Source organism: Marmota marmota, unplaced genomic scaffold (assembly GCF_001458135.2).
Source record: "Marmota marmota marmota unplaced genomic scaffold, marMar, whole genome shotgun sequence".
Lineage (NCBI taxonomy): Eukaryota > Metazoa > Chordata > Mammalia > Rodentia > Sciuridae > Marmota > Marmota marmota.
The window spans coordinates 14,510,111-14,535,325 of NW_026000048.1; the positions used below are offsets into that span (position 1 = coordinate 14,510,111).

General features: G+C 40.4%; 1 protein-coding gene across 26 annotated transcripts in view; it reads right to left on the minus strand.

Annotated features, from left to right (window-relative positions):
• The window catches only part of Kiaa1217 (KIAA1217 ortholog), a 761,286-nt gene that overhangs the window by 142,092 nt on the left and 593,979 nt on the right, over window positions 1–25,215 (minus strand). For 16 of the 26 annotated variants that reach the window (XM_048812695.1, XM_048812691.1, XM_048812685.1 and 13 more), the window contains one exon: window positions 9,907–10,105. In XM_048812695.1, the coding sequence (XP_048668652.1) occupies window positions 9,907–10,009 (103 nt within the window). In that variant the 5' untranslated portion in view covers window positions 10,010–10,105. Of the gene's footprint in view, window positions 1–9,906; window positions 10,106–22,053; window positions 22,135–25,215 lie in introns of all 26 variants that reach the window. The other 10 variants (XM_015495236.2, XM_048812686.1, XM_015495237.2 and 7 more) reach the window with 1 other exon arrangement.

The window sequence follows — 25,215 nt, forward strand, 5'->3', positions numbered from 1 at the left end:
TATCCAGGACAGAAAGCCCAATCCCCAGTGCTCCAGAGAGAACCTCCTTCCAGACATGGGGTCTGCTTAGTCTCAATCCCACATCATAGAGTTAACCTGAGAAATCTGAATGGGAAGTGGACCTGGACCATTCTCTAACTCCTTTGCCTAAGAAAATGTATGTCTGCCCTCTTGCTATGCAGAATGTGTGCTTCTACTCCACCTGAAATATGAGAAACTGCCACAAATCTGTTTCCAGATGCCACCAGGCAGCCTTCTGGAGACCAGTGCTAAGATGAGAACACCAAGAAGGAAGTTCTACTTAAGGATATGACGTAAAGCAGGCTTGTATCTTAATTTTGTTTCTAGCACTTCACAGTATTCTCACACTATTCTCTAAAAGCTGATGCAAAAAAAATTGTGTGTGATTCTTACAGTTAAATGAACACAAAAGATCACATTTGAAAGTCAGTTGTTAGAAAAAAAAGTGCATTTGACAAGAAACTTTTAATTAAAAAATAGCATGTGCTATTAATCTTGCATTTACCCAGATAACAAGGGTCAGTGAATAGATTTCAGATAGAGTTGTTACAGTTAAAGAAAATAAGAGAGATTGACAAACTAAATCTTTCCCCTCATGAGTAGTTCAAACAACCTCTTCTAATGTCTCATTTCTTGTTCCAACCAAACCATTTCAGAGCATCTGAGGGTTCAACATCTGGATCCAGACACTTCTCATCTCATTCCTGAAGTGTATAGTAGTAGCTGGTACTAGACAGTATTCAGAATCTGAAGTTTTGTTGCTGTGAGGAGATTCCTTCTCTGGCTCTCTTTTTGCCATCTAACCCTACCCCTCAAATATTCCTCTCCAAGGAAGAAATTGTCCACCCTAATACAAATATTAATTGCCAAGGACCAATCACTTGAGGGCCTGGTGAATTGCCAAGATTATATCAGTTCTTTCCATGTATCAAATTAGACCCACAGAAATCTACAGATTCTAAGATATGCCCTTCTTACAGCATGATGTAATACTATGTCATTGGATTTTTAATTTTTATGTAAATATAGAGCTATATGAAATAAAACTTTCATGCAACTTAAATATAACTATTACATAATATGTTATGAATATAAACATATAAGAGCTCTTGGATTACAATGCTTTAAAACTTTATTTTTTCCTATTTAACTAACATAAACCTCTTCTTAAATAATGAAATTAATTCAACTTACTGGATTTCTCTTTTTTTTTTTTTTTTGGTCGTGGTTGAAATTACAGCAATTATTCTTATCTTAATTTTTCTGGCTCACATATTATGCTCAACTGCTACTTGTATTAATTCTTGTTTTAATGGTTCTAATATTTTTTATTGGTTTTCATTAAGCCAAATCAAATTGATTTTGGATGTAGAGAGGTATAAGAGATAAAACATGCTTTACTCTCTCCTATGTTACCTTTGAAACCTGAAGAGTTTCTTTCTGAATAAAAGTACTTTTCACATCACAAAATGATAGCTAGATGTCTGTGTTAGGGTATGGCATGTGGCTATGATAGACAGAAGAATATTTCACACTGACCCTCAGGAGGACTGAATTTCTGAAACGGCTTTGGACATATATTACTTTTCCAGTTATTTGAACCCTTTAGCTTCATCTTCATTAAAAAGTTTTATGTTAACTTTACAAAATGGTGACCTATGATCCAGTTTAGCAACACCCTGACTGCAAATGGAGAAACAGAAACAGGAGAGACCTAAGTCTTCTTTAAGATCCTTTTGAAGATGCCTCTGTATTTGTTACTCACCTGACCACTGATGGACCCTATAAAATAATGGTGGCTCAGGGAGGACTCAGACCTCAGCATCAACTAAATCTTCCATTCACTGGTATTCCTACAGCATCTCATCTACAAAATAATCCTCGAAGATACTGGTAAAGGGCATATCTCAGGTCCATGTGAATTAAACAACTTCTTCAATATTTTGAGAGATATAGAGTTACAACCAAGGAATTTTAATAGCAAGAGATTTCTAAAGATATCTAACTGTATTTTTTTAAACTAAGAACAAACGCTTCATGAATCTACACGATCTTTCACAGGAACATTCTTTCGTAGGAGGGAATTGTGTGCCAAGTGGATAAACTTGGATAAATCTTCCTTTCCTTCAGTAAACCTCATATATGAAAATACTAGTTTTTAAAGGCCAAATGAAGGGTGAATTGCTTGAATTACAAATGCATGTTTCATGATATGAAAGGATTTCTTAAAACATTCCTGCCAATGATTAATTCCCAGCTCCAAATCTATCTTTCATTTAAAGATGGACTAAGTTTGTAGAAACTACCTCTCAGGGCATCCACTATATTGAGCGTAAGAAAACTAAGAGGTAAGATTTATTTTAAAAACATTTTTACCCCCAAAGAGCCAAATTAAAGTACTTAAGAACTCCTTTTATTTAGAGGAAATTTGTTCCTAACTTTCTTCCTCTCATCTTTCTTCCTTTATCTATATCTCTGGGTCTATTTAATGTATTTTAGTATGTATGTAGATATTTTATTCATTTTACCAGTTTAGCCTCAGCTCATTGTTAAATGAAATCTTACATGAAACTGAAAAATTTATAGCAAAGAAAACTCCACAGAACTCAAGACTTCTCTAGAAGTTTGGAAACCACACTTGCAGTTCACTGCCAGGCCTCTAGAAGGCACCAGTCCACACCAGTTTTCATGGAATTTTGTGAAACAGAACCCTGACAGAACCACTATATCTACAAACAGAAAATCAGTCAGTGTGAAGTTGCACGGAACTGAACCAGCTGCACCTAGTTAAAGTAAAAATGGATTCATTAAATAGCTTGCAGAATCACTGGACTGAATTTTCACTGTAGAACTGGGCCACTGCGTAACCCCTTTGACAAAGAAGCAGCTTCCTGGCACTCTGGGCAGGTGTGGCTCTGAAGCCATGCTGCCTTGATCAGGGAGCTGCCAGGACTGTGGTAGGGCCTGGCAACACCTGGGCCTTCATAACTACAAAAGTGGACGCCCTACATCCGTTCTCTGAACCCTATCAACCTAGTTACTGTGGGCTGGGACCCTGGCAAACAATGCTGAGGACACCCAAGAGCATCAGTAACTTTGCCTTGTCACCCACCATCCAGAACCTTGCACATTTGATATTTTAGAATGAGCCCATTTTCCAGCCTTAGTGGTAGAGGAAGACATAACAGGAGAAGGTGGGAAGGGGGATTTGGGTCTGTCATCGTAGCCACCCAACCTGGTCCACTTGGGCCAGGGCACTCGTTCTGGTGCTATCAAAAACATGCTGGCATTTTTTTTTCTAGTATCCTGAAAAGGTCAGGGATATGGCCAAATCTATTAACTTGCTATGAAAATCTTTTCTGCAAATTTCTGTTGTATTAATAACATTGCAATCACTTCCAGTGCTTAGGACCACAGATATCCTATTTTACTTACTCTGCAGAATAATACTTTTCTTATTTGTTTAAAATTAGTTTTTTTTAATAGTCAATGGATAATTGTTCATGCTCAAACAATCTAATGCTGGTCTTACACACTCCCTTTGGATTTACCCCTTTGGAAATGGACATCTCTATCCTTTGCCCTCACCTCCAACCTAGTCCTGCACACCCACAAGATGGCAGATTCTGGCAGCCAAGAACCACCCTTTCCTTAAATTCCCACAGGGCATGACGACCAATAAAGTTATCAGCTTGGAATGAAAAAACAGCCATACATTCAATAATTCACACCACTAGGGACCTTGTCCCGCAACAAGTCTAAAATCCTCTTATGCCACTGAAAATCATTTTTGCCTTAGCGGTCTGAGTGTTGAAGAGGCAGTTCATTACAGAAATGGCAATACCACTGGCTGCTAGTCTGGTGAGCAAGACTGTTTTCTAAAGCTCTCCGTGTGGATTATGGTCAACAAAGGAATCTGGCTGCAAGAAGAAGAAGTTGCTGCTGCTGTTCTTGTTTTCATGAGTTTTATTTTCAAATTCCTGAGGGCACACAGAGGGGTGGGAACATCTTGTGGCTACCCTTTCCCCGAAGGCCAACTAGGGAGCAGCCAGACAATAACCCCTGCCTATGGTCACATTCCAGATGGGATTTATAAGACAGCACCATGATTAAAAGCAACTACTCCATCATTAAGACTGCAGACCTAATATCAGTGGGGACAATTTTTCATGGAAATTATTTCTAAAACCAAGCCCTACTGAAAAGTGGGTTTCGTTTTTTTAGGCTGCCTTTCTTCTGGTAACTCTATTTACTCCAAAAAAAAGAGTGAAAGAGAAATGGCACAAGTTCCACAACTGTGTTTTGGATGGGTGGAGTGGATGGGAACCCACTGCCCTGGAGAAGAAGTGAAGATTGAAAGATGGAAGGCCACTGGACCCAGTCATGTGCTAAGTCACAGCCACTGAACAAATTTCTTTCTTTACCTTGCTGCTTTGTACATCTCTAAGAATGGCTAGTTGGCCCTCAGCATCAGAAGGGACTGTGTTTTACTGTCATTGGGCTTTTCCTGAAGGCTCAACATGCCTCTTTGAAATGACAAGCTCGCATCTTGCATTCCAGCATAGTTGTGCCTCAATGTCTGCAGGGGATCAATGCCAGGATCCCACCTCAGATACCAAAATCTCCCAATGCACGAATCCCTTATATAAGATGGCATAGGATTTACATGTCACCCATGCACACCCTCTGGTACACTTATAATAACTTGTACAATGATAGTGCTATGTAAATGGTTGTTAAAGTCATTTAGGGAATAATGACAAGCAAAAGAAAGTCTGTACATGTTCGCTACAGATGAACTTCATTTTTTTCAAAGATTTTTCAATCTGCAGTTGGATGAATCCAAAGATTCAGAACTGGCAGATACAGAGGGTGACTTGTGTTTATGAGTTACAAAATGTACATACATGCTAAATATAGCTATGTATATATTTATTTATACATAAATATATTACATACTGCTCTCCATTCTATAGCCTATATGTCTCCTAACAGCCTCTGTAAAATGCTCAGCCTTCCTGCATTCCTCATTCTGGAAATATACTGAAGCCACAGAACAAGGGGTTATTCAAGTGGAATAATTGTGAAGGTTTATCTTCAGGCACAGGCAGCCCAAAGTGGGGTAAGGTTTAAACCCAAGGAGTGGGAGTGTTTCGAGAATTCTGTCCATCCAGGCTCTACCATGAAGGTGTCAAATCTTTTGATATTACTGGGAGGGACTCCAGTAATAAATAATGCTATGTGCTGAAACACAGGTGGGGGACAGGGCTTTTCCTATTCAACTTCATTCCAGACTCTGACTAGAGGGTGGTGGTGGTGGCATCTTACAGTCCTGGGGTGACATTTGGGTAGGCACTTCAAAGGTGCCAGTGGGACACAGCTTCCAGTGTAAAATTCAAGTAGTTCCCAAAACTCAGTGATCACAATAAACAATATCTTAATGTGATACTTTTAAAACTCAAGATTAATTCAAGAATCCACAATGAAACTAAACTAAAGGTAGTCTTCCCAAAGTTCTGTCCCCACAAAAACCTCCACTCGGATGTTTTTAGCAGCTTTGTTCATAACTGCCAAAACCTGGAAGCAACCAAGATATCCCTCAGTAGATGAATGGATAAACTGTGACACATCTAGATGCTGGAAAATTATTCAGTGCTAAAAAGAAATGATCAAGCCAGGAAAAGACATGGAGGAAACGTAAATGCACATTACTAAGTAGAAGAAATCAACTTGCAGTTTACATTCTGTCTGATTCCTTTATGACATTCTGGAAAAGGCAAAACTATAAAGGTAGCAAAAAGCTCAGAGGTTGCTAGGAATTAGGGGGAGAGAGATAAATAGGTGGAAGACAGAGGATGTTTAGGGCGGTGAAAATACTCTGTATGAACATGGCATCATAATTTGTGCAAACTCATACAAAGTACAAAACCAAGATTGAACCCTAAGGAAAACTATGGGCTCTGGGTGGTAATGATGTGTAGATGTAGTTTCACCAACTGACCCCAATGCACCCACTCTGGAGGGACACACTGGTAGCAAGGGAAGCTGTACGTGTGTGGGGCGGGGATATATGGGAATGCTCTGTGCTTTCCTCTCAGATTTGCTCTTAACCTAAAACTGCTCTGAAATAATAAAGTCTTTAAGAAAAAAAAATAATGCCCAGTACGGCAGTGCATGCCTCTAACCCCAACGGGTCAGGAGACGGAAGCAGGAGGATCGCAAGTTCAAAGACAGCCTCAGCAACTTAGAGAGGTTCTAAGAAACTTAGTAAGACCCTGTTGCAAAATTTTAAAAATAAATAAACAAAAATAAAAATAAATAAATAAAAGGCCAGGGATGTGACTTAGTGGTTAAGCACTTCTGGGTTCAATCTCTGGTTTAAAAAAAAAAAAAAAAACTACAATGAGCAAACCATCAAAACTTTCAAGAAATAAAGATAAACAGGGCTTTGAAGGAGATCTTAAGGCTCTGTGGATTAAGATAAATGTCAATGCACAGTTCTAAAAGACCAACTATGGATTTCCAGGAGGTCCCAGCTCTAAGTGTCCAATCTGCAGCCTCTGAGGCCCCTTGGGGTCACAATTATGCCACCATCATGCTGTGGACACCGTAAATCTGGCTGGGTTCTCCAGAAAGTGCCACTCTTCCCAGGAGCCTGTGTTAAAGAAGGCCAAGTACAAGGGGATTTACCTAAAGACGAGGCTGAGCAAGTCCCCTAGCATTTAGACTCCTGTGACTCACATTTTCCCCTTTATTTCCCATCCCTGTCAAATAGATTTATACCAGGCGGGCCAGGTGCATCTGGGAGGACATTTCCAAATTGGCCTAGAAGAGGTGGTCAAGGGCAATTCCAACCTTGCTGTCCAGGTGCCGGCTTCATTTTTCTGAAACCATAGCCTTCCTCACTTTGGCAAATTTCTCCTTCTCTCCTGTCCTCTCCCTGTGTCTGTTTCTATCCAAAAATTAGGAAAAATCACAGATCAAAAAGCCACTCATGAAGTTGGCAGAATAAATACTTGGGACTTTTTTTTTTTTTTTAACGTACTGTGGCAGAGTGTGGAGCAGCACTTTACGGGAAAGTGGCTGCAGAGTAAAATAATGCTTTGTAAAAGTACAGCCACCCCTGTGCACAAACACCAGCCACTCTCAGCAACTCCTTGGGCAAGGTTGCCCCCAGCTCCTGCAGTCTCTCTGCCCTGAGGCTTGGTTCCTGAACTCTGCAAGTATCTACCTGCACAGCCAACTGTGGATGCTGCCAGGGGAAATTCCTGCCTTGGAAACAAAGGATCTATTATCCAACACTCAAGGTCCCCCAGGTATGGGGGGAAGGGGAATTGGCAGTTCTTTTTATCTTCATTTTCTTTTGCAAAGCAGAGGCTATCTCTACAGAGACCTGAACCTCACTCATTTCCTGCAAAGCACAAAGGAGAAATTCCACTCCCAGCCTGGCTCCTGCTCCAGGTCTGAGCAGGGTTGAGAAAGCACAAAGCTCTTCAATCCAGAGGAAAGCCGCAGCCTGGTGGCAGTGGAAAAGCCATGTCATCTTCATACAGCATGCTCCTGTACCTACCTTCACGTACAAGGTGAGACTAACAGGAACTAGAGGTCTGTACTTCCTGCTCCTGCCATTTAAATAACTGTGCCCTACTAACAAACAAACAGGCAGATTTTCCGTGGCCTTCCTCTCTCATTTGAAAAATAAGGACCCTGCATTACTAATCTAAGATCAAGTATACAAATTTAATATTAAATATTAATGATGAACCTTTGCATGAGCTTCATATTTAGTAAAATTGAAACGACAAGGATTAGCATGGCTGACTCTTGCACAAAACAGGAAAATAAAAAATGTTCCATGTTCTTAAGATAATCAGTGATATATCTTACAAATAAACAGAAGAGAGGCACTCAAAGGGTCCCAGCACACAGTAATGATAAGGAGACGGAAACATTAATTGCCCTGATTTGATCAATACATACTGTACACATGATGAAGCATCACACCACACCTCATAAATATGCACAATTACGTGATCATAAAAGTTTATTTTTTAAAAGTTTAAGTGCATCAGGGCTGTACTCAGCGGTAGCGCACTTGCCTGGCATGTGTGTGGCACTGGGTTCGATTCTCAGCACCACGTATAAGTAAATAAAGGTCTATCAACAACTAAAAAAAAAAAAAAAAAGTTTAAGAACCCAAGTGTGGTGGTGCACACCCGTAATACCAGTGACTCAGGAGGTTGAGGCAGAAGAATCACAAGTTCAAAACCAGCCGCAGCAACTTAGTGAGGTCCTAAGCAATTTAGTGACACCTGGTCTCAAAATTAAAAAAGAAATATCAAGGGTTGGATATGTGGCTCAGTGGTTAAGCACCTCTGGGTTCAATCTGTGGTACAAAAAGAAAAAAAAAAAGCTTAAGGCGAAGTAACTACCCTGCTTCGATCATTATATGATGTATACACATGTTGAATTACACTGTACACTATTTGTCGAATTAAATTGATAACTAATGAAAAATTACCAGGCAAAAGTAAAAAAAAAAAAAGAAAATATTGACAACCCAGAGGATAATAGTTTTTTGTTTTGTTTTTAGGACCAATTTGCTCTGGTTGGGGAAACAAAATCAAAGTAGCATTGTATATCTATCTGCCCCTTTCTTTTCCCAGCAGAATACTTGCTAGGTTTCACTGGCAGAATTCAGCTGTCTTCTGCATGGGCCAGACCCTGAAGATTTTTTTCACATTGTCCCTTTTCCTCTTTGATGTTACCCTGACTTCATCTGTCTGCACCCACAAGTACCAAGTGGGAACCTGCAATATGTGGCAGACGAAGCATATGAAACACCAACCCAGCAGCATGCTCTGCAAAGAGGCTTAAATTCTACTTGATCCTGTGACTTGTGCATTTTGTTAAAGGGAGGAAAAAAAAAAGAACAACAACAACAATAAAAAACAAAGCAAGCTATAAAGTGAATTTCCTATAAAAATAGATGATATGTGGTAATGGTAGAAAGTTAGAATCTCTGCTTCCTGGGAAAACTTTCTGAAAAGAAAAGCAGCTTCCTATTCGTGGCTTTCACAACTGTCGTCCTGGGAGTGATGGCCACGATGGCCCCCTTCTTCCTGGAGCCATTCATATCCTCTACCAGACTGCCAGACAAGTGGTGTGAGGCTGCTAATACCCTCCTCTCCAGGCATGCACCCCAACCAGTGGCTCTGGGACTGGTGGAGGAAGCCTTGGGAGGTGAGGCCAGGCTTTCTGTAGTCTGTCCTTGGAATTCCTTATTCCAGGAACACAGGAAAGTACTACCAGCCTCATGGCTCAAGCTGCTAATTTCAGCCACTTCTGAATGTGCCCAGTCTCAGCAAATCTTCAATACTTGATATTTGTTATGGTTTGGATTTTAAAGGTCTCTTAAAGTCTGTATGTTAAAAGCTTGGTTGCCAGACTGTGGTGATTACTGGGAGACAGTGGGACTTTATGGAAGGAAGTTAGATCATTGAGGGGTGTACCCTGGAAGGGGATTTCAGGATTCTCTGTTTGCTTTCTGGCCACCATGATGTGAGCAGCATGGCTCTACTTTGCATTCCCTGCCATAATGTACTACCTCACCACAGTTCCAAAAGCAATGGACCATGGACTGAAATCTTTAAAACCATGAGACAAAATAGGTCTTCCTTATAAGTTGATTACCTCAGTTATTTTGTCACAGTGATGGAAAGCTGACTAACATAATAATATTAAATCAACAAAATTCCCCAGGATCTGTGTTTTTACAAATAACAGTTGAATTTATATTTGAAACGCACGGATTTGTGTTCAAAAGTGTAAATATACACATGTACAATCAGAAAGAGGCATCAGAACCTGCCTCCGGAAGCTTACCCAGAGATCTTTCTTTTGTTTGGTTGGTTGACCTCACCACAGGAAGGCTTGCACGAGTTCGGCTGCCTCTGGAAAAAGGACTTGGCGCCTCCCCTTCAGACATGGCTTCCAAAGAATCACCGGACGTCTCTGATAAATGCTCGACTGGGTCACTCAAACTGGGAGGTTGAGGACTATGAGACAGTTTGGGACTTCTTGTCTGAAAAAGATATTTTTAAAGACAGTGGGAAAATTGATTAATTATACTGAAAATATTTTCAATGCCATCTTTGCCAATCTAAAAATAGAATATGGTCAAGGGGGAAAGGCCACCAGAAGGATTGAATGGGGTTAGTTGTGAAGGTTACAGGAAAAAATTATCCATGAGTACTCCATTAAGAGCATTTTACTGCTGGACATCTAGTGTACAAATGCCATTTCAAACAGGGAGTTGGGGACAAGTCATGTCACAGGAAAAGAATGATGGCAAATCAATTCCTTTTGCCAGACAAATTTTCACAGTTGTCATCACAACAGACGGGACTATGCACATTTCAATACACTCAACAGGGATGCAGTACTCGCACCAGAGTGGCTGAACACAGCCAGTCCTTCAGAGTCGTTTATCAAGGCTATTTCCAAAATCAGCAAACTAAAATGGTAAAGGGAGATATTTATATCACCGTTGAATATTTTTATTTTGAGGCAGCAAAATCCCATAAGTAAGATTATATCTAGCTTTGGTTATTATTTACCTTGCTAATCAAGAAAAAGTATCTATAATGATTTAAGCCAACCCACTCAGCACCCAGTTGAATTTCTCTCCTAGTTATCTCTGCTGCAGTGGCAGGGGGTGAATGTGCAACATGCTCATGATCTATTAGTCAATACTATTCTTGGAACATGAACTACAAGTGGGCACTGTGGGAGATTCAAAAGAAAGAGGCAACATGTAGACTGATGTCAAAAGTTTCTGAACTAATTGGTGAAATTTGTGAAGAACAACAAATAACCCAAGGTAATGTATAATTAAAGTATAAACTATGAATTGGGTGATATATCTATTTGCTTTTCAACAAACACTTATTAAGCACTTCCTGTGTTCCAGGCACGATGCTAGGTATTGGGGACAGAATACTGCACAAAACAAACAGGACTTATGCCCTGATGGTATTCATAATCCAGAAATAGGACACAATTTAAGATAAATTAAGGGTGCAAGGAAGTGTGCAACTCAAACGGTGGTGGTGGTGGGGTTATGAGTGGAGAGACAGAAACACAGAAAAACTTTGATCCCAGAAGGAGGGACAAAGAGAGAAAGAAAGACACCCTGGTTGTAGGGGATAGCCTGTGCTAAGGTCCCACACCAGAGAAAGTGGTGATCCTTGGAGATTTGGTGGGCAAGAGAGCAGAGCACACACAAAGTCTTGGAATCATGGTGAGAATTTTCCCTTTGACTGCCAAGTAGCAGAAGGCCATTGAGGTAGTTAGGGAAAGGGATGAGGTAGGAAAGATCAGATAAATTTTTTCGAAGATCACTCTGGCTATTGTGTAGAGATTGGAGATTATATATGTACAAGGGCAGAGAAGGTGAGCTAGAAAAACTGGGGGGTTATGCTGAGTGAATGCATTATCTCAATTTCCCCTTCTTCCATGGCCCATCTTTATTACATGATTCCATGCACTAGCTGTGAAGCAAACTGATTTGGAATTAACCAGGCAGGCTGGTGATAGGAAACTAGTCATCTCCAAGAGCCAGGTTTTGTTATGTTGCATTCTTAATTTCCTTTAATCCTTCCTAAGGCTGCCAATGCATTTTGACATTAAGCACCAAGACTCTTAACTCTCAAGGTAGGGCCAGCTTCCTGGGAGTACACTGCAAAGTCAGGCAGGGCCCTGCTCTCCAAAGGGTCTGCAGATGGTTTTATGCTGCACTATGACATTCCTAAACTTCTTAATGAGTTTTTTGAACAAGAGACCCTGGAAATCATAGAGCAAGTAAGTCCTTCCTCCAGGCTCTGACTTTAATTCTTTGACTCTGGCATTATTTGAGGAATGCCCCAGGTGTGCTGGATACTCAAAGGGACATTTTGAGGATTGCATTGTCCATTTCTCCCCCTCTTTCTTGAAATATGTAAAAGGAAAACCCTCTTGGCAGAAGCACTATCATGTTACCTGGACACACACACACACACACACACACACACACACATCTTGCTACACCTTTCAGAATCTTCTCATAGAGAGAAGTAGGAATAAGATAATTCTTCTTCTTCTGCATCCCCAAAAGGCTTTCGGGGAGATGCCTGGGTATCTCATAGGAAACTCAGCTTTGGGGAGATGCCTGGGTATAACTCAGCCAATTTACAAGCCAATGAGATTGCAAGTCAAAATCACGGCCAGAATGGACATCCATTAACAAGCAAATTGTCCTTGCTGGTTAATTTTTCTGTGCTTATTTCCAACGTGGTTTGTTCCCAGATTTACTTTTCATAAAGCCTGCTTCTATTATGGGGATCTGGCTTTGGCACCCTTTAAGAGTTTTATTTGACTAGGAAAATCATCCCTAAATGAATAACTTGCTCACCAAGATTTACAAAAATTTATGTGGTCTTCAATGAAGTAGTTTCCCAGTTACTATGCTCAGCAGAATAGCAAACTAAGATGCCCTCATTCCTACCTTAAAAAAAAATACACATTTAGTTTAGCAGCATAGCCAAGAAATAACATTACTGTAAGCAATAAGGCAGCATTTACCACCTCTACTGGTCATCTTTGCAGCCTACAGCAGACACGTTACATTTGATGAGTTGTCATTTTCCATTGTAAAAAGCAATAATCCTTGAAGAAAATAAAAATCAAATCTCTATTTCTTCTTCAGGGTCATCATCGTGGTAGGTAAGTATTAAAATAGAGATGTAAGGGCTAATCTTTTTTTTTTTTAACTGCCTATACATAGCTATTCAGTTCTATATCTAAATTCCTCCTCTTCTTTTTTTTTTTTTTTAAATATATGTCATTCACTTTCTCATTGAAAACTATCCCTGTATATTAGCAATCTCCTCACACATGGTACCCTCCCCTCTGATGTCAGCTTGCTGCTGAGACATCATTTAGTTCAGGGAGAAGACAATGGAAATTGCTGACTGCAGGATCAGAACATTGACTTGATACATTGAAAAAATAAAAAGGTTCAAAGTGTTTGGAAGAGGAACTCAGCACAGTGCTAGGCTCTGGGGGATGACAGCTTCTAAGGCATTGAAGGTACCTTTTGGGACCAAAGATAACATATCCATAACAGTAGAGCTAAGAAGCAAGCCATGGTGGTACAGAGAGGGGTTTCTGTTTCACCTTGGGCCCACCTACGGAGTTGGCCCTCTATCGACTGAGACCTCCTAAAACATGAGCCAAATAAACTTCTCCTCCACCTGTTCTTTTTCAGGTTGTTTGGTGACAGCAATGAAAAAGTTGACTAAAACAACTGTCTAGAGCAGTAGTACCCCCATTATTTTGTATTTCAAGGAGTAGACCTTTCAAAAAAATTATAGGAGGTTACAAGGTGGAATACTGTTATTTTTGCAAAGTTAGAGGTGATGAAAAAATAACTTTATGGCTGGTGGTGTCACTTAGTGGTAGAGCTTTGCTGTGCATGCATGAAGCCCTGAGTTCTATCCCAACCCCCAAACAAGACAAAACAAACCCTACTGTGTATGGATCATTATTATCCCAAGAAAGCAAAAATATTTTAATGCCCTGAAAAGAAAGGCAAGATACTCATGCAGTTTTAGATTTGGTCTCATTTTTGCCTCAGCTAAAACTTTTTCTCAGTGCTGCATGGTCTACAGCTCAGTAGTGGAAGGCTGGGCTCTAAAATGCTGAATAAGGAACTGTCCCTACCTGGGGAGGGAGCAGGGGACTAGGGAAATATTCTCTGGGCCCCTTAAGCAGGCTTCAAGTTTCCCTAAGACTGGATTTCCCTTCTTGCCCAGGGAATCTCTAATACCAATCTCCTTCTGTTTCCATCACAACCTTCTAGAGATTTCTATAGGTCATCCCCAAACCTACAAACTCAAACAGGGGGTCTGTACAAGTCTGAATCCACTTGTCCTTTCTAGTCTTCTCTTCTTCAAAGAGGATTTCCTATCCCTCCCAAAACACTGGTGTCAGAGGCTTCCAGTAGCTCTCCTCTCGGCTTCATCTACAATTTATAGAATATTCTCTTCCTAATGGAGGGGTGAGGGAGGAGTGAAAGGAACTAACATATGGAGTGCCTGGGTCACCATGCCAGATGATTGATATGGAAATCTCATTGTAACATCACTGGTCACCATGGAGAAAACAGCAGTGCTGACCAACTGGTACCGAATAAAGGAACTGAGATCCAGTGTGTAGGATTCCACAGCTGATACTCAATGGTTTGGTTGTTTCACCAGGAGTCTGGGGGTGTTGGCTCTAGTTTAGCTTCCACCAAAAGCTGGTCAATTTCTAAACTCATTGGATCACAACTATCTTATCTAAAAGGCAAGAGCTTGAACTAGTTGGTATTTAAGATCCCTTTCAGGACTAAAATTGCATAACTCTAAGATATACATCATACAAAGAAGAAAAGATCATGTCATCCAAAAAAAAAAAATAAATCAGTCGACTGAGGTTTCCTACAAATTATTTACCATATTGCACCTGCTCTATAGAAATATATAGCGAGGCAGTGGCGAGATCTAGTTTTCTGCACAGCATTAATTTTTAAAAGACTGCCAGGCTTGCATTTTTATCACTGTGAACAAATATTTGCTGAAATGTTCACTATGTGCATTATGCTTTACTAGGGGATCAGATTTATTCTTATTTTTTGCAATGCTGTTGGATTTGAAGACCACAGCCAAAGAGGAAGGAAAATTAGAGAGTCATCGATGATATTTTGTTCGTTCACATTTTTCAGATCCTTTAAATTCTAAAATGAAATGCTGAGGTCCAGAAAACGAATCAAAACTGTAGCTTTATGTAACAAGTTCATTGTCAGGAACAGTAGGGTTTCTGGTTAGCCAACTGTATTCACCTTCCTTCAGAGTACATTCTATTTTGAGAAGAAAAACCAATGTTGCCTTAATGAAGTTTCACTTCATCCTAATTAATGCCCAATTTGCCACAGAGAATTCAGAAATATAATGAGGCTTCCCACATGCAAATATATTCGGAGTGACTCATTCTAGTCCTCATTAACTGACATGGTTAACCATGACACTGTGTGCTTTGACCCATTTCTTGCATCTGTGAAACTTTCAACTCAACTTCATCAAAATTCCGACTTCAATTCCAGAGAACTTTCTTGTTGCCGGAAGCAAAACATTATGTTAACAAACTCGAGGGTAGCTTTTCTCTGCCATCCCTGCTCCACAATACTCTAGTAGTTCAAGGAGAATTAATGAACTCACTATGGAAGGTCTACACTTCTACCTAACTTAGAGGGTCCTTTCTATAATCCACAGTGCAATCACCTCCTTTCCATTCTCTGCTTTCTTCTAGTCTTTTTTCAAGGACTCTGAGTTTGGGACTGGGGATGAGAAGACAGGCAAAGTCCTCCCCAACATCAAACCTGGCTTCCATTCCGTCTCCTGTCCTTACAGACTCCCACCCCAGGTGGCAGCCTCAGTAGGACCCTCTCCCTCCAGGTGTGCTCTGGAGCAGCCCTGGTCTCTACATGACACCCTCCTACTTCCCAAAGCTTCTGTGGCCATCAATATCTGAGCAGTTATCCCCAGCACCGATGATGGTTAATCTGGGAAATGGACTGAGGGCATCCACAGTTCTAGATGATGACAAGTGGATGTGAAAACTGTGATACATCTGGAAGAAAGAACTGTAGTTTTGTTATAGTCTTGTAAATTTTTTTTTTTTGGTGCTGGGGATTAAACCCAGGGCCTTATGCATGTGAGGCAAGCCCTCTACCAACTGAGCTATATCCCCAGCCCCAAGTCTTGTAACTTTTGAGTGGGCCTGGCATTGAAGACTCGGAAGAATGGTGGTAGAGGAGAATCAATCAGCTATCATTTTTATTAAAAAAAAAAAAAAAGCAAAATTGGGCACAAGCAGGAAAGAGTCCTGTTGTTAATCAAGAGCAAGAAATAAAGTCATACAGGATTTTTGTGTATTTCTGGGTCTTTCGTGTTAGCAGTTTGGAGAAACATATGCCAGGTTTATTAGAGAAACTTCTGGGCCTTATAAAGAGGAAGGTCTGTAGGCCCTAACCCTCATTGTAATGCCAACTTCCAACTCTGCACACCTGAGATTCTCCTACCTTAAGCTGAGTTTTGAAATTAGTATTTTCTTTCCCCAATTTGGACAAGGAGGGAAACATTTTTTCTAGGATGTATTTTGATGAATTATCCTTGATAAACTCAGTTCAGACCTTGTTTCTTCAAGGCTAATATTTCAATGCTTTCCTCCCTCTTCCATCAGAAGAGTATCCAGACATAATTCATGATTTTCACCTGTGAAAACAACCATGTTTGGTCTGGAGTCAAATCAGATGATTCAGCAGCTGAGCCAACCACGCCTATTGCTTTCACGGTTTCCTTCCCTGGATGCACTATTTCACGATCAGATCAGAAGGATGTAAAACCTGCGATGCCAGGTACTCACTGTCCATTGACAGCCTGTGGAGAGCCAGCCACAGGCATGGGTGTGGTGAGCTACCCATGGCTCTGTGCCAAGTGGACGCCACTCTGTGTGCCTATCTCACCATGCGAAGACACCAGCCAACAAATGTCAAGAACACCTCTGTGCAGAAAAGGGTGTTCCTCATCTTTTAAAGTAACATTCGCAATACAAACATACTCCTACTAGAGTATAATTTGTATGTTAGATTCCTCTTTTGAGATAGTATTAATTTATCTTGTCCCATTTTTAGAAACAAACAAAATTTATGGAACTTCTACTCCTACCTCCAACCTCCTTGGAAAACCGCCATGCTTTTGAATGCTAAAGTCTTCCCAGGAGGATGAGTGGAGGGTGCCTTCATGCTACAGAAGCCACCCTGAAAATCCTCTCCCTAGTTTGGGCTTAGAAGGTAAAGGAATTTGGAAAATGAATCTGGATGGGAGAGAAGTTACTTTTGGAAGGAAGAGGAGAGGGAACAACTTTTCAGAGCCAAGAGGAAGATGGTAGTTTCGTTGTCAGTGGTGTTGATACTGAGGGTGTTCTTCCAACCTGGGAGACCTGGATTCCCTTTGCAGAGAATTACTCTGACTGGGACCATGGCTGTGTGGCATGCTGAAAGTGGCTGAAACCAGGTTCTCAAGCCTAGGAAAAGATATGGCAAAGATCCCCATGCACCTGTCTCAAAAAGACTGCATGGGAGACATTCACTATGAATCCTGGGAGACTCAAAACCCCTTACCCAGATTTACTGGAAAAGACAAGCTCCCCAGGATTTCTTTATAACCCCAAATGAGAGAGCAGTATTTCCCTTGAATATGAGGAGAATGAAATTTCTCAATAACTGCTGAAGCCAAGCCAGATTATTTTGATTTAGGAAAATTAAGAAAAATAATATATTCTACACTTGAGTGGCAGAGAGCAAATCTCTACATATTACATCTTTAATAAAATAAATAAATCTAGAAAAACCTTCCAAGGCTGGTTATTAAATTACAGTGTATTCCTACCCTGGAATACTATGCAATCATACTAAAGGTATTTTAAAAGAATGTTTCTATGTAATTTAGAAAATGAAAGCAATACATCCAAACATTAGCATTGGTTTTATTTTGATGGGGGTTATCATGAGTAACATTTTTCCTTCATTTCTCCAAAGTTAGAAGATATTGCTTTCATATATCAGAGAATTGCTGAAAAAGCAAGATATTTTTAAACAGTAGATTAGGGGAAGGGAAGACTTCCACAGAATAGAATCCAGAAGGATTTCTGTCTATGGTCACCTACAGGTATTTATACCCCTTCCCATCTTTTCTGTGCATTCTGTACAACTGGATTCCAGGTTAAAGGGCTTGTCCTTAGAGAGATGGTCCCCGAAATGAGGGCATAGGGAAAACACAGGAAAGAAACATTCTCACTTTCATGCCATGCAGAATTTGGCAGGAACCCAGAGCTTCCAATTTCAAAAAAAGATGCAGTTAGGAAAGAAGAATCAAAGCCAGCAAATCAACTGTGGACATGCAAATTGCACTTCACCTCTTAAAGAGAACAGACTTTCACGTCTGTAGTGCTAATGTCATTACGACAACTTAATTTTAAGGCCTTTAAGATTTGACTCCAGGTAAACTTGGAATTTTAGCAATTTTCTATGCTCTCTTGACTATTTTTCTACTTTTTAACCCCTTTGTGGCATGCAACTGACAATGATTCTGCTTTTTTTGCTCTAAGAGGTTTGGTTCTGCCTAGAGTTGCTGTTTGAGTCTGTTTCCCTGCAGACTGGACATGGGCACCTCACCTGGTCTGAATGCACGGTAGCCCTTCCAACTCTCAGGATTATCTAATCAACCTGACATCTGTCTACCTGGTGGTCTACCTGAAACACAGGCTGTTCTCTGAAATTACTCCTGCTTTTTTGACTCCTCCCCAAAGCCAGCATGAGATAAAGGCTATTTAAAGAAGATGAGCCCTCACTCTCAGCCTGTCTCTTTAGTCTCCTTCTATCAAGTTAGAAAGTTCGATCACCAGCAAGTTCCACATCTGGATCTCACTAACTCAGCCCCACCCCTTTCAGACATTCGCTCAGGCACAATTTTTGTTATTTAGTGGTATGTTTTCCTCTTTTATTTTGCTGATACAAAATAAAAGGCTAAATGAAGAATACTGTTTACTTGTTGATTCTGCCTATGATGTTGGTCCATGTCCCTTTCATGAAGGCATGAGCAAACAGCAGTTCTTCTAGATTTTAAGACAATGAAAATGTTTTGCTGCCTGAAGGGTTTATAAGTCTTAATTTGTCATATAATAAGAATCATGTAGAGTATGGTACAAAACTGGAATCTTGAAGCTAAACTGAGTGTTCGAGAAAATCCTAGTATCTGTATTTGTAAATTGGCTTCCTCCTCCCACAAGGCTTCCCCTTTGATTTTTGTTGTGTTCACCTTAGTGGGGATGTCACTTTATAGCACATTGCTTTGAATCAAGCAATCAATTAATAGATTCCTTCCTTTTTCTCTTCCTGAAACAAGCAAAATGTAGAACAGGCGTTGGCTCCCACAGTTCTCACTGGATGACATCTGAGCAGGCTACAGATGCCTTTGGAATTCAGAGTCAGGAATGTGCTTTAAAAGGCTTCAGGATAAAAGGTGGCTGTGTGAGGATGGCTGTTATTATAGTGATGAAAGGAAAGGGACCTGCTTGCAGGCGTTGATATTTCAAATACAATACAAGCAGCATAACACAGGGTGCTAAACCCACACTTAGAAGGCCTCTGAACAAAAGCCCTTATCAATCCCACCCCTGAAGCCTTGGCTTCCCTGCCCTGGGTGGTACCATAGGGCTTAACTGCACTGTTGTGAAACCAGTGAGGCTTGACCCACTAGGAAAGGCCCCAACCTCAGCAAGGACGTGAACAGCATTATGGGAGATGTTACTACGTCCTCACTACCCCACGGTGGAGAAGGCCACGTGGAGATGGCCCAGAGTCTACTACTGGGCTCCCAAGTCCTGTGAGTCTTAAGTGCTATGGGCATACCCTCTCCATACATCCCAGAAATAGAATTTACTTTTACCTTTAAACTCAAAATGCTCACACACACATGCACATCACATGCCCAATTTCATAGGAACGATTTTCGTATATATGTAAAAGTTATGAAAGTTCTGAGTAGTTTTCTGGGCCAAAAAAGTTCTTTTCTTCTTCTAATCTTGTCATGGTAAAATGTCTCAGGATTTGAAGACATGGACAGAAGACAAGATTAAGAATGAGAGGACTTAACTGCTCTTATCCTGTTATTGTATGGAACACAGCTTCCAATAATGCCGTGCACTGGTGGCGTGATCCATACAAAACTTTTCGGAACCTCAATTCTTACTTTAATAAAATATTCAGAGAGATTGGGGTTGCAGATCAATGGTAGAGCTCTTGCTTTTCTGGGGTAAAATCCTGAGTTTGGTCCCCAGCACTGTAAAGAATAAAGAAGGTAATCAGAATGTCTATTTGATAGAGTTGAGATGAGAATAATTTGAATAAAAATGCACAGGACAACAAATAGGGACACAAAACATTTAGCTACCTTTATCCAGTGTCACTCACATTAAAGTGGTTCTAGGCCACTCAGTTTCCTGCCATATTGGTGCGTCCCAATGGCTTATGGGATCCCACGTGCGATTAGAAGGATACAGCCATTGCCATAAGGTGCCCATTGCACCTCTGTTTTGGTCTCTTGAGATTGGTAAATGGTTACTCCCAATTTCACCGCAGAGAATTGACACCCACAGAGGACCCGAGAGTGACTCATTTACTCAGTAGGAGAACTGAATGCCTTCAGTTTCCAACCTTGGCCTTCATCCTATTCATCTCTGAAAATCACTATTACAACTTGTCTATAAATGCAGATGAAAGTTTGAGAGAGTTCTCTGACATCCAATTATTTGACAACAGGTTAAAAAAGGAGGAAAGAAAACTCAGTACTAAGGACTTATTTGTTTCAATCATAAGAAAAAGAATAAGGGAAGAGACTGAGGGGGCAGCTCAGTGGTAGAGTATGTGACAAACTGGTGCAGGACTCTGGGTTCAATCACCAGCACAAAAAAAAAAAAATGGAAAAAGAAATATGGGAGGGGATCCCAGACTCTCTACTATTTATGATGGAAAATTCCACCTCATCCTATCAAATCTCTACTCGGAGAGTAGGAAAAGCAGTTAGAGGCAGGGTGTAAAGTCGTAGGGAGGGCTTACCAGGGCATTCTTTCCCTCTTCTGCATTTCTACTCAGTGCATGGTGCTTGTGCAAGGAAACTGTAAAGATTCCTCTATTTTGTATGGATTAGAGAAACTGTGAATACAATTAAGAACTCGTGGAAAAGATAAGAACAAATACCTCTCAGAATTAGGGTGCTATAGGGTTTGACAATAATCCTTGTTGGTCTGTTTAGCCCACATTTAGCTTTTATGCTTTTTTTGTTTTGAGAAGGAACTTTCTAATTTGAGCTTGTCATTCCAAAAAAGAAAAAAAAATATCAAAGAGACCGATTATTTTAAAAAGGAAGGTGAAGAGGTCAGTGTGGTCACTGAAAACTTGACCAAGAGGGAAGGAGCTCCCTTTGTACAAAGGCCAGATGGCTAGACATTTCCTAAGCACAGTGTATTTGGGCCTCCCCCAAAAGACTCAGGGCTCTGACACATGCATGCTCAGGGAACAGTGGAAAAACTGTCCATGTCTGGGGACAAAAAGAAGGTGGACAACTAGGTTTATAGAAGGCCCTGAGGTTTTTGGGTAAATAATCTGTTCATAATAGACTACTGGGGTCAGACTTCCTAGAGTCAGATACCAGTCACTAACTAGCTGTGTGGCCTTAGGCAAGTCATCTGCTTTAGTTTCCTAATTTGTAAAATGGGGATCACAGTATACCTACTCGCAAGAGTTGCTGTGAGAAGTTAATACTTAAAAAGTACTTAGAATAGTGCCCAACACATTGTACATTCTAGAAAAATGTGTTTATTTGCACCATTATCATTATTAAAATGTACGTCAGTAAAATGATCTGGACCCAATATTGGAGGTGGTAGAGCTGGAAGAGTCATTCTGTTCTGGGATTGCGAAGAATGCACACTTCTGTTCTCCTTCCATGAATATTCTTCCTCGTAGTGGGCAAGGATGGGGGTCTCTCATTACAGAAGACCACCTTTCACATGATTGTGCAAAGACCCCTGACTTGCTGTTGCCATGCCACTGATTTCACAAACCAATTTGTGGAAAGCATATTAAATATTTTGAAGCAAGCATGCAATGAATGTTCATTCCAATATCAACTCTCACCATTTAACAGCACATGGGTCAGAGTGCTGCCAAGCACTGGGCTTGGAGAGATTTGAATCAGGCCTTGGGGTCAATGGGGGACAGCAGAGGAAACTGGTTTAGTCACTGACACGGATTAGAATGGCACACATGGAAGAGTGAAAAGGCACAGGAGGAGGCGCAACTGGATGCAGAAAAAGAAAAGGTGTAGTACTAACTCGCTGAGATGACTCAATTTTCATCAAGTACCTTTGAATGTCAAGTTCTGCCTGAAGAGAGATCAGCATGCACTGCAAAGCCTGTGGACCAGGAGAGAAAGAAAAAAAAAATAGAAAAGAAAGGGGGTGAAAATGTGAAGAGGAAAAAGAATAACTTGAGCAAATGGACCATCTATTCATTCTTGATAAAAATATAGTTACCTCCCCCGCCAAAGAAATAAAAAATTGTGACAGTTAGACCACATATTTTAGAAAGAAATGCTAAAAGCAAGCCCTGAGTAGCAATGCATTTTCACCAAAATATCCTGCTACAGACACATCTGAATTCACCTTGTGTCATTTGAGAATAAGTCACATTAACCCTATGTTGCCCTAGGACTACAGAGGACTACAGAGGACTTACCAAAGCCTGCCCATCTCAGTCAGACCAAATGAAATGCCTTTCTCAGTCAGAATGCAATTTAGTGAGGCCTAAGGCTGCCATCCTGATCACGCTGGTCACTGGGACACTGACCATTGAGTTGTTTTACTCACAGTAGGCCTGTGAATGCAGTGACCTCTGCCTACACATTGTCAAACTATGTGCCATAGCCAGGGTAAATATGTGTAGGATCAGATCAGCATAAAAATTCAGAGCACAAGTGCTAATATTGTCCTGGAATCTGCCTTCAGTTTATGGCTTTTGTTGTGCTAGTTCTTAAATATTTTATTTTTCTTTTATCCTATTGGTTAATTTTTGGATGACTTAATTTAAAAAATATAGAGAAACATATTTTTGTGTCTTAAAAAGAGAAAAATTTTCACAAGCCTCATGCAAGAATGACTGCTTCTTGCACCCCCAAGTCCTAGCCACATGTTATTACACATGCACTCAGATATATCCATACAGGCTGCCAACACAGAGGAGCCTTAAAATACCATCATAATTGAATGACGTAATATCCATGATGCATATTGCCATTTTATATACATAATATATACATACATCTACACACCTATTTTATATGTGTGCACTTATTGCTGATAAACTTTACATTTTTTAAAAACCTAAATGCATACATATCAGACACAAATCACTCAAAGAAAAAGAAAATTCAAATATCGTGGTAGCTGTGCTCAAAGGCCAAAAAGGGCAAAAGACAGGTCTCCAAATAAGAACTGTACTAAAATATTTTACCCTGAATGCATTTAGAGCTTAAAAAACATAAAAGAACTTGATAGAACATTTAAGAGGAAAGAGAACCAACTCCCCTAGAAGAACTATTATCGAGACTGACCTCATAAAAGTCCTTAGTTTGGTGAATATATTCTCCCTAGAAAGGCCAAGGTTGCTGTAGGGCCTTCCAATTCTCTGCTCCAAAGTTTATGGTCTTCACCAACTATGAAAGAAATATCTTGAAGTAGACCACAAATAAGAAAGCCCTCTAGGTACATGGTACATAAAAGTGTAAGATGAAAACAGGATGATAGATTTGAAGAGATTTTGTGCGTAGACAAGAAGAGAAAGGGCACAGGAAATCACAGATTCCATTACAAGGAGATGGTGTGTGCTGGGCAGGGGACACGGAGATGGCCGGAAATGGGAAGGGTTGAAGGAGACCCCCACCTCTCTCTGCAAGAGGACTCTCATCAGAGGAACTTAGAAAAAATATAATGGAATATTGAGAGAAAGGGAGAATACTTTGGAAAAGGAAAGTGGATAAAGCAATTGCTTTAGGTAACTATTACCTGAAAGTCTAGAAACCAGGAGCCAGAGAAACAAAGGCTCCAAACTTTGTCATAAACCCATTCTACTGGTTGTGTCTCTTACCTTTGCTGATGATTTTAGTCAGCTTTTTCACTGCTGTGACTAAAAGACCTGACCAGAACAATTTTAGAGGAGGAAAAGTTTATTTGGGAGCTTACAGTTTCAGAGTTTTCAATCCATAGACAGCAGGCTCCATTCCTAGGGGCTAAGGCAGAACATCATGGCGGAAGAGTGCGGTAGAGGGAAGTGGCTCACATGATATTTAGGGAGTAGAGAGAGACTCCACTCGCCAGATACAAAATATATACACCAAAGGCTCACCCCTCAGTGACCCACCTTCTCCATCCACACCCTACCTGCCTTCAGTTTCCACTCATATCCCATCAGCAGATTAATCCACTGTTTGGATTAAGGCTCTCATAATCCATTCTTCCTCTAAATTTTCTTACATTGTCTCAAATGTGAGCTTTTGGGGGGACACCTCACATCCAAACCATAACAGTGAGTGAGGTCAAGACGGCCAGCAGAACCTCCCAGGAGCAGAGAAGGGAAGGATCCAAGGCGTGTTGGAAAGGGAAGCTCTTCCCAGAAGATGGAATGGATCCCAAGCTGCAGAATGTGAGGCCAAAGAACATTTATTTTCCATAACCACAGACAAGTTTTCTCAAGATGACAAAAGGAAGCTTATAAAAATATGTTTGCTTCCCAGTAGGTTACCCTTGTATGGAAAAGGTGTCAAGCTCAATAGTCAGACAGCAGAGAAAGAAAACTGGATTTTTAACAGGTTTCTCTAACACAAACTCAATCAAGTGTGTAGAACTTAGAAGTCTGATGTGTGACTTTGACTAGAAAATAAATTGTTCCTACAACTGTTAAGTGTGATGGAAAAGAAGTTATCTCTGATAAACTACTTGTTATCAATTATAATGATAACCAAATAGTTCAGTGAATATAAAGAGGCTATATTAAGGATTAAGGAAATGTTAACCAGAAAAGCACAAAATACCCATCTCAAGGAAATAGTAAGTGCTGCAAAAACAAAACAGAACAACTGAAACCAAAACCAAAACAACAACAACAACAAAACCCTAAAAATTAAACAGAGGATGTTTATTCTTTCTAAGAGGTCTAATAAGTTCAAAGGCTATCATAGAGGAAAATGGTAAAAGAAACTATAGGTGTTTCCGAATTCTTCCTGAGATCTCTTTGAAAGGCTGAGTGTGACAGGAAAGAAAAGAGACCCCAAGTTTCCTTCCTCCTTACCTTGCTTCTGGGGATTAGGCCCAGGGTCTCGTGCCTGCTAGGCAAGCACTATACCCTTGAGCTACATCCCCAGCCCTCAAAGTTTCTTTCCTGAGATAAAGACAGTGCCCAAGAGCCTCAGATGAGTTGATCAGGAATGGGAAATATTGGGT